Source organism: Hemicordylus capensis, chromosome 5 (genome assembly GCF_027244095.1).
Source record: "Hemicordylus capensis ecotype Gifberg chromosome 5, rHemCap1.1.pri, whole genome shotgun sequence".
In the NCBI taxonomy this organism is placed as follows: Eukaryota; Metazoa; Chordata; class Lepidosauria; order Squamata; family Cordylidae; genus Hemicordylus; species Hemicordylus capensis.
In genome coordinates, this window is record NC_069661.1 from 16,661,283 (window position 1) to 16,671,869 (window position 10,587).

General features: G+C 47.2%; 1 protein-coding gene across 2 annotated transcripts in view; it reads right to left on the reverse strand.

The window, feature by feature from the left end:
- Positions 1-2,327, reverse strand: part of ANTXR2 (ANTXR cell adhesion molecule 2) — a 172,287-nt gene extending 169,960 nt beyond the window's left edge. For both annotated transcript variants that reach the window (XM_053256646.1, XM_053256645.1), the window contains exon 1: positions 1,673-2,327. In XM_053256646.1, coding sequence (XP_053112621.1) covers positions 1,673-1,878 — 206 coding nt within the window. In that variant the 5' untranslated portion in view covers positions 1,879-2,327. The remainder of the gene's footprint in view (positions 1-1,672) is intronic.
- Positions 2,328-10,587: the final 8,260 nt, after the last annotated feature.

The window sequence follows — 10,587 nt, forward strand, 5'->3', positions numbered from 1 at the left end:
CACAAGTGCCACCTTTTGCACCAGTGCAACACTAGTCTGAAATGCACACTCCTGACTTAGCAGAACTAGCTAGCACAACATCCTTGCAGAAGAACCAAAGAATGACTGACAACCCTGCACTAGGGCAACATATACTAGAGCAGCATTAGACTGAATGTCAGACACTCTTGAACTCTTCTATGGCTAGACAGTAGGGAGTGCAGCTGGGAGTTGTAGCCCAACAACATCTGAGGCCCCCAAATTGGACACCTCCGGTATATAGCATGATCTGAAGGGGGCTGCACTCTCCCTTACAAGATCAAGACCTGACACTGAGAAGCCCATGTGCACTTTTCACCAACTTTGGTTGGCCTGCCAGCTTGTGCCCTGTAATGGGTTGATATGACCTTGCCACAGTTATCCATGCTGCAGTACATCCAAGCTGGACTGCCCGACTGTGTTATGTGGACGTTCCTCCAAAGAGTATTGGGAAACTTCATCTGGTTCAAAACACAGCAATGAAGTCACGAATGGTGACATTCTGGACTCAAGTGTTATTAAGATCTGCACTGGCTTCCAGGCAGTTCTCAGAAGCAATTGAAGGTGCCAGTTTTTAATGCTATGCTCCTTTTAATAAAACAGACAAAATACAAATAATTATATAACTGATCATAGCAACATGCTATGAATAAACATCATCACGGAATTTCACATTTCAGTAAACAGATAAAATCTGTTGTTGATTTGTTAATTTCTTTGCCTTTTCATTTTCTTTCAATCTTCAAAATGTTGATTTTGCAAATGTCCCCAATATATTTATTCCAGTCAATTAATGATGGGGAAAGGAAGTCTTCTAGCAGGAAGTGATGCAAAGACTTCTTGCAAGACATCTTGCAACATGCTCATCCTTTACTGATACAACCCTAGGGGTTAGGAAGGCAACAAGCAACAGGGCCTTTTCTGTAGCAGCACCCCAATTGTGGAATTCCCTTCCCATAAAATCTGGCACTTATTCATCTATACAAACAACGACCTTATTTTCTAGAGCATCCAGTGAATAGTTGTGTGGGATTTTCTTCTTGTTGTTGTCATTCTTATTGATATTGGTAACTGCCACTACCTTTTACTAGACAAGGTGGCTGGTTGGACAGATTTGTGTTTGTTTATTCACCTGATGTTATTGTTAATGGTTTTAGCTGCCTTGAAGGCATGGCAATGAAAAGCAGTGCATACATGTTTCAAACAGACAAATGTTGAACACACTATTAGCAATCAATACTTCTTCGTGTGTGTGGAGAGAGAGAGAGAGAGAGATTTATATTTTAAGGGCACCTGTTTGCCTGTTGCACAGTCCTGGTTTAGGTGGTGCAAGAAAGCGTTAGGAGGGCAAGCAGGGCTTCATCACTGGCAAGGCAACAAACTTCAGTGGGGCTCAGCTCCAGAAGCGGCAGCCCTGCGGACCTGAACCCTGACACCTTAACCTCGATTAATCCCCACCACAAAATCCCCCCAAAAGAGCTCCCTTGAGCATGCACGAAGTGCTTTCCCATCACTACAGAGTCAGCACAGCCCTCCTCCACACAGCTAGGTTTCGAGGGCACCACCAGTAGTAGTCGGCGCCGGCGCCGGGCATGCTCCGACCAAGCCCCCTCCCTGGCAGGCAGCCACCCACCCACCCGGTAACTTCACTCACTTGTCCAGGACGAAGTACAGATCGAAAGCTCCGCTGCACGAACGCTCCTGCTGGGCGTGAGCTGCAGGCGGCGGCTGCAGCAGCAGCAGCAGCAACGGGGCCAGCAGGAGCCAGCCCAGCACCGCCTGGCCCAGAGGATCCCAGGGCCAGCCGCTGCTGCCCGGCCCGCTCCGCACCCCAGCCTTGCTCTGCCTTCGGCCCCCCATATTCCCCCCGCCTCGCCTCGCCTCTCCGCTCCTCGCCTCCCTCTCTTCGCAACGGCCGGAGTTGTCTGCTGGCAGATGGCGGGGGCCGCGCGGCTGAGCCGAGGACAAAGAGGAGGTGCTGCAAAAGTCCGCGCGCGGACACACGGATCCCGGAGAGGGAGCGCGATCCCCGCCGCCGCTGCCGGACCAACACCTGGCCGCCGGCGCGCTGGAGGGGATGGTAGAGAGAAACGAGCGCTGCGCCCGCCACGGGGCCCTGCGCGCTCCGGAGGGGTGCGTGGGCTGCTCTCGCTCGTCGCCTTCTTTCTGCCAAGCCTTGATTGCCACGCCAGGCTGCCAATGGCGACCCGAAGCAGGCTCTGCGAGCGGCTGGCGCCCAGAGAGAAAGAGGGAGGAAACTTTGGCGCCTCTGTGTGTGTGTGTGTGTTTGCTTTTGTTTGCTCCCTTCTTTCCTTTCTTCCCCTCCTCTGCCCAGTTCTCTCTCTCTCTGTTTAGACCTTCCTGACCTTTTATGGCATCAGGAGGATGTTGCACTGACTAATACTTAGTGATTGATGATGACTGAGGGGGAGCGGAGCGGGCGGGGGGGGGGAACCAGAACAACGGTGCTCCCTTCCCGCCCCCGCGAACGAAGCCAAGGGGGCTGGAGTCTGTCCTGCGATTTGTTTAGCCTCTCCGAGAGAGGCGGGGATTCCTAATGACACACGCGGCGTGTCCTTGAACTGGCAGGGAGGAAAACTTCACGCTCCCAGGGGTTCTCGAACCTGGGTCCCCAGATTTGCTGGACGACAACTCCCATCATCCACAGCTGCGATCGTGGCTGTGGGTAATGGGAGTTGAGGTTGAGAACCCCTGGCTTAAGTATTTAGTAGTACTTTAGCAGTCAGTATAGAGAGCCAGCGTGGTGCAGTGGTTAGAGTGCTGGACTAGGACCGCAGAGACCCGAGTTCAAATCCCCATTCAGCCATGAAACTAGCTGGGTGACTCTGGGCCAGTCACTTCTCTCTCAGCCCAACCTACTTCACAGGGTTGTTGTGAAAGAGAAACTCAAGTATGTAGTACACCGCTCTGGGCTCCTTGGAGGAAGAGCGGGATAGAAATGTAAAATAATAATAATATTCAGACAGCTAAGCTTTTTTCCACATATATAGACAGTGTCCTGAAAGTGGTTTACAAAAAGAACATCACTGATGTATTTATTGATTGATGCAGATGTCTCTGTCATCCCATCTCAAATGCTTTTGAGAAAGGGCACCAGTTTCAAACTTGGGTATGTCTTTGACATTCAAATATAAACAAAACTGATATTCTCAAACACGACACACCCAGCATTGCTGGCCTGGCCTTACATGCACCAAATCCTAACTCAGTGATGCTCAAGTTAGAGCTTTGGTGGGCCTTTTTTCATGGGAAAAGGGACTTCATGGTTGTGAGAAGGGTAGGTGATGGGGACCTCAGAGGCAGGATACCTCTGAACATCAGAAGCTGGGGGCATACCACAGGGGAGGTCTGTTGCTTTCATGTTCTGCTTGTAAGTTTCCCAAACGACCTGGGCTGGTCATTGTTGGAAGCAGAATGCTAGGCTGGATGGAACTGTAGGTTCATCAGAGAGAATTGGTGAATTGGAAAGGAAGCCAATGGAACAATCCATAGCTGTCCAAAAGGGACCACGGACTTTCATCATCCAGGATCAATGAGGAGAAACTGGTCTACGACAGGAGAGCTAGTCTTTTGGTAGCAAGCTTGAATTGCCCCCTTTGCTAAGCAGGGTCTGCCCTGGTTTGCATATGAATGGGAGAGTAGAGGTGTGAGCACTGTAAGATATTCCCCTTAGGGGATGGAGCCACTCTGAGGAGAGCATTTGTCCCCTGCTAGTCCCCATAGTCCCCTGCTAACTTGGCAAAGAGGCACCTTTTAATGTGGTGATTCTCTTTATTTAGCAGGGGGAGAGTAACTAGCCCTATCTACCCCCAGCACAGTACCTCCAGTGACTGTTGCTGGTGTCTATCTCATGTTTCTTTTTAGACTGTGAGCCCTTTGGGGACAGAGAGCCATCTTATTTATTTATTTATTTCTCTATTTAAACCTCCCTGAGCCATTTCTGGAAGGGAAAAATAGAAATCGAATTATTATCATTATTATTAGTGATGATAATAATAATAATATACATCAGGAGAGTTAGAAAAATCCTCAAGTCCAAACTCAATGGCGGGAACACCATACAAGCCATAAACACCTGGGCTATACCTGTTATCAGATACACAGCAGGAATAATAAACTGGACCCAGGCAGAGCTAGAGACGCTAGATCGTAAGACCAGGAAAATCATGACCATCAATCATGCTCTGCACCCCTGCAGTGATGTAGATAGGCTATACCTCCCTCGCAGCTCAGGTGGAAGAGGAATGCTGCAAGTCCATCAAACAGTAGAGGAGGAGAAAAGAGGCCTTGAAGAGTATATCAAGGACAGTGAAGAAGATACACTTCAAATGGTCAATAACGCGAAACTATTCAACACCAATGAAAGAAAGCAGGCCTACAAGAAAGAAAAAGTCAAGAACCAAGCAGAAAAATGGAACAATAAGCCCCTGCATGGTCAATATTTGCACAATATAAGTGGAAAATCAGACATCACCAAGACCTGGCAATGGCTTAAGAATGGTTGCTTGAAGAAAGAAACAGAGGGTTTAACACTGGCTGCGCAAGAACAAATGCAATAAGAGCAAAAGTAGAAAAATCCACCACAAACAGCAAGTGCCGCCTTTGTAAAGAAGCAGATGAAACCGTGGACCATCTCATCAGCTGTTGTAAAAAGATCGCACAGACTGACTACAAACAAAGGCATGACAAGGTAGCAGGGATGATACACTGGAACATCTGCAAAAAATACAGGCTACCTGTAGCCAAAAAATGGTGGGACCATAAAATTGAAAAAGTTGAAGAAAATGAAGATGTAAAAATATTATGGGACTTCCGACTACAAACAGACAAACATCTGCCACACAATACACCAGATATAACTGTAGTCGAGAAGAAAGAAAAACAAGTTAAAATAATCGACATAGCAATACCAGGGGATAGCAGAATAGAAGAAAAAGAAATAGAAAAAATCACCAAATACAAAGATCTACAAATTGAAATTGAAAGGCTGTGGCAGAAAAAGACCAAAATAATCCCAGTGGGTGCAGTCCCAAAAGACCTTGAAGAGCACCTCAACACCATAGGGGCCACAGAAATCACCTTCAGCCAATTACAAAAAGCAGCTTTACTGGGAACAGCCTATATTTTGCGACGATATCTATAATAACCAACAGTATTGATAAAATTCAGCCATCCCAGGTCCTTGGGAAGGACTCGATGTCTGGATAAAACAAACCAGTCTGACTGTGTAAACAAGAAATAATAATAATAATTTGAGGTTCCAAGTTCCCTCCTTGGCGTCTCCAAGATAGGGGTGAGGGTCTGAGAGAGACTCCTGCCTGTAACTTTGGAGAAGGTGCTGCCAGTCTGTGTAGACAATACTCAGCTAGATGGACCAATGGTCTGACTGATAAGGCAGCTTTCTATGTTCCTAATTGTTCCAAATACATATATGCCACTGATGCTTTGCTGTGAACCCCTTGATCATCAAAGATTGCCATTCTGTGCATTGTTTTATTTATTCCATTGGAATCTCACTGTGCTTCCATGGCAGAACTCATGGCAAGGATGGGATTCCTAGGTAGGCTCCCATCCAGACAATGAGCAGACCAGACTTGTTTAGCTTTGCTGCATCTAGGCCTTTTCCTTGTCCTGAGATCAAGGGTTTAAACCTATTTAACTCAATGGGGCTTCACAGAACCCTAGAATCAAAGTTTGAAGAGAACTTGGAGGTCTTCTTGGCCAACCACTTGCTCGGTGCAAAAAACTGCTATAACATCCCTAACAGATGGCTTATCCAGTCTCTATTTGTAAATCCTTACAGGAGGAGGACAGGACTGCATTTCCATGATTCTACACACATTTACTTCCCTCCTGTATTCTACAAAAAAAAAAAAAACCCACATGGCTCTGGTCACCAGGAGTAGACACTGACTCAATGGCACAACTTTACCTTTAGGTCCCATTTAATTAAATGGAACTTCTGAGTCAACATGCATATGATCAGCAATACATTTTTGGAACTAAATTCCATTGAATAAAATTAATGGGACTTTTGACCAGCAGATTTCTGCAGCAAATCCAGTGACAAGTCTGAATGTTGGCTTTTTTGTGTGTCAATTCATTCAACATTATCAGTTTTTTGCTTTAAAGATGTTCTCACTGTGGCCCTGCATTATGGGGTTAATGTATCCTGATAATGAAGATAAATATTAAGTTTTGAAATGGTGCCCATGAGATGGTTCAGCATGGCAAAACTGAAGTAATATGAAAATCTGGCAGGTGCAAGAATATCTAGTACTCTTTCATGACTCTTAAGGGGATTCATCAAAAGCATTTTGGATTTCAATACGACTGCTGTGATTTTCAGATCAAGACTGAGAAGAAGCCGCCCAGAGACATAAGTTTGGGTGGGGTATAAATTTAATTAATTAACAAATAAGTGACTTGGCTGTAATGTACAGTTTTTTGAAGTAAATCTGAACAGCAAGTCTGCACACAAATCTCCAGTTTCCTCCATGCTTTGGATGGCACAGCTTTGCGGATCTCTCAGGATACTTACCTATTGGCTGGGAGAGTCTTATAATGGAGAAGATTCTGCTTTCCTGCTTTGAGACCTCTGTGACCAGAGAAGAGCTTCACTCACCAGTCTGAGGGATCAGGGAGGTAGATACAACAGCAGGCACTAAGATAAGCGTCAGCAGCTAAAGGCTCTGGGCCAAATCCAGCCCACTGAAATGTGCCGTCTGGTCCCATTCTGCATTGTCCACATAGGAGCTGAAAAGGTGCAGGGAAAGTGCCATCTGTGGTAATGGAACTTAACCATAGGCCACTAACAGGCAGAGACTGAAGTCCTATTCAGACATCATCTTGTACCTGTGTTCAGATGTCTGTACACATGTACCTATTTTTGTGTGAATGACTATCTGCATTCATTTTAAAAGTGAACCTGGGTACAGGCCCCCTCAAGTGCAGGAAACAGGAAGTCTACTGCTGGGCCTTCATGCGACCTGCGAATAACTGTACCTGCGTTCAGATCTCTACACTGTACACCGATCGTATGAATGTTGAGTATAACATGCGGACAGATCCCGAAGCACTGGCCTATCACCCCTCAGTTCTTCCTCGTAATCACCCTCAGGGAAATCTCGTTAACAGGAAAGGTTGTTGCCAGCCCCCAAATACCAGTTGTGGGGAGAAACAGTAATAGAGCTTCAAGCTGGGCTGGACTCAATAAGCCTTTGGTCTGACCCAGCAGGGCTCTTTATATGTTGCTGACCATGTTCCTATCATACACAGAGCCAGGCCTTGGGGGTTTTTTAGCACCCTGCCAGCTTGAATTGAGCCCAGAAGCTTTTGGTAACCAGTAATGTAAAATGTGCAATCAAGTCGATTTCGATTCCTGGTGCCCATAGAGCCCTGTGGTTGTCTTTGGTAGAATACAGGAGGGGTTTACCATTGCTTCCTCCCTTGCAGTATGAGATGATGCCTTTCAGCACCTTCCTATATCGCTACTGCCCGATATAGTACCAATGGGGATTCGAACCGGCAACCTTCTGCTTGTTAGTCAAGCATTTCCCCGCTGTGCCAGGAGTCTTAAAAGCTGCCTTAATACAAGAGCCAACTGCTGGGACACAGAGCCCAGTGCTATCTGCAAACTGCAAACTCATCTCTTGGGCGGAAGCAGGAATATGAGGCATCGTAAACAGCTCATGTTAGAACCGGAGGCCTGACAACTGGCCAAGCAAACACTCTGTGCTGCATTACAGTCCCTGTATTAGTCATCAAGATCTTATTCTTTCCTCCTCTTGCAGCCACTGTAAACCTTGCTCTGATTATCACATTTGTTTTAGCCACTGAGCATGTTTCCAGAAGTGCCACCTGTAGTTAAAATTCCCTGCACATACATCCGCAAGCAACAAGTCATGTCCAGAAGTGCAGCTGTTCCAAGGGAAGAAAAATGTGGTATTGCTTAGTGTTAGATGGTGCTTGATGACTTGCGCCTGCAGCAGCTGTTACAATCTACAAAGACCACATGATTAGAATTTGTTGGATATGAGTGCTTATTACACCTTTTCTCCTATCTGCTGTCAAATAACAGCACGATTGAAGGCTGTGGTGCTTGGCACCCCAGTCCTAGCCATGTTTACTTAGCAGTAAGATCCATGGAGCAGGGCAGAGGGATTCAAGGCCAGAATTTGTTGTTCCGGCCTCCGGGCATCCCACAATGCAGTGCATGGCAGTGCATCAGATGGGCTCTTTTGGGGCCCAGCTCTGTATCTCCTCGGGCTGAATTCAGCCCAAGAGACACGCAGTACATGGGAAGATAGGAAGCAGCCATATACTGAGTCAGACCATTGGTCTATCTAGCTCAGTATTGTCTTCACAGACTGGCAGCGGCTTCTCCAAGGTTGCAGGCAGGAATCTCTCTCAGCCCTATCTTGGAGATGCTTCCAGGGAGGGAACTTGAAACCTTCTGCTCTTCCCAGAGCGGCTCCATCCCCTCAGAGGAATATCTTACAGTGCTCACACTTCTGGTCTCCCATTCATATGCAACCAGGGCAGACCCTGCTTAGCTAAGGGGACAAGTCATGCCTGCTACCACAAGACCAGCCCTCCTGCACCCTTATCATTGGCTAACACCCAGGTTAGTTCAGAGGGTTAGGTGGGTGGGGAGCAGAGGGATCCGTGAGCATCCCAATGCTTCTTAGGACTAGCCTAACCCTGCCTGGGCTGCCCCAGGCTGGTTTAGGGTGGTTGTGAGAACAGCCTCTATGTATATCTATACTCAATGAGGCTATTCTCACAATGGCAGGGAACTGGGCTAGGGGAGCCCAATTTCCCCCCATCGTGAGGACCACTGGACTCATGGGCGAGCCCAGTGGTTTGAGGGTGGCTAGCCCTCCCCTTAATTGAGGTTAGCAGAGTGAGCGCTCCGCTAACCTTGTTTTCCTGATCATGAGGCAGCCCTCACGAGTGCGGGAGACTACCACAAGCCTCCTGGCCTCAGGGGTCTCCCCAGAATGCCCCACGCACTCGCCCAGGGCATCCTGGGACTTCCAGGGGCCAGGTGGCCCCTGATCCCCACCACCGCTACCAGCTCCATGACAGAGCAGGCTAAGCCCCTTCTCCCCACAGAACCCCTTAAGGCTCTACACACTGAGATTGTGTGTAGAGCCTCAGAGGCTGACATGATGAGGAAAATCCCTCTTCATGTCATGCTTAACCTGTTTAATTTCAATGGGACTGCTTTGAGTAATATTCTTCAGCATGTCAGCCAGTATGTCTGTGTTCACACAGTCACTTCAATCCTGGTTAAAGAGTTATGCAGGATTGCCGGACCCTGCAGAGCTGATTGTCAGAAACCAGAATTTCTGAGCAATCCTGATCAAACCCCTATGGTTAATCCTCATTTAACCAGGATAGATGAGAACATAAGAACAGCCCTGCAGGATCAGGCTCAAGGCCCATCTAGTCCAGCATCCTGTTTCGCACAGTGGCCCACCAGATGCCACTGAAAGTCTACAGGAGTTGAGGGCATGCCCTCTCTCCTGCTGTTACTCCCCTGCAACTGGTACTCAGAGGCATCCTGCCTTTGAGGCTGGAGGTGGCCTTTAGCCCTCCAACCAGTAGCTGATGATAGACTTCTCCTCCATGAAGTTATCCAAACCCCTCTTAAAGCTATCCAGGTTGTTGGCTGTCACCACATCTTGTGGCAGAAAATTCCACAAGTTGATTATGTGTTGTATGAAATAAATGCCTCTGTTTGTTGGTCCTAAATTTCCTGGCAATCAGTTTCATGGGATGGCCCCTAGTTCTAGTGTTATGTGAGAGGGAGAAGAATTTCTGTCTATCCATTTTCTCCACACCATGCATGATTTTATAGACTTCTATCATGTCTCCCCACAGTCATCTTTTTTCTAAACTAAATAGCCCCAGGTGTTGTAGCCTTGCCTCATAAGGAACGTGATCCAGGCCCCTGATCATCTTAGTTGCCCTCTTCTGCACCTTTTCCAATTCTACAATGTCCTTTTTTAGATGTGGTGACCAGAACTGTACACAGTACTCCAAGTGTGGCTGCACCATAGTTTTGTGTAAGGGCATTCTAATATTAGCCCTTTTATTTTCAGTTCCCTTCCTTATGATCCCTAGCATGGGATTGGCCTTTTTCACAGCTGCTGCACATTGAGTGGACACTTTCAACAAGCTGTCACCATAACCTCAAGATCCCTCTCCTGGTCAGTCACCGACAGCTCAGATCCCATCAACGTATACTTGAAGTCGGGGTTTTTCGTCCCAATGTGCATCACTTTACACTTGCCAGCACTGAGCCGCATTTACCATTTTGTCACCCATTCACCCAGTTTCGAGAGATCCTTTTGGAGCTCCTCACAATCCGTTTTGGATTTCACTACCCAAAAGAGATAATCAGGATCTGTTGAGGGTTATGCACAGGGGTTTGACCAGAAATTCTGGGTTATCAGTATCAGCTCTGTGGGGCTCAGTGATCCTGATCAACTCTTTAACCAAGTTTGTCATGATTGTGTGAACACAGCCTTAATATATCTA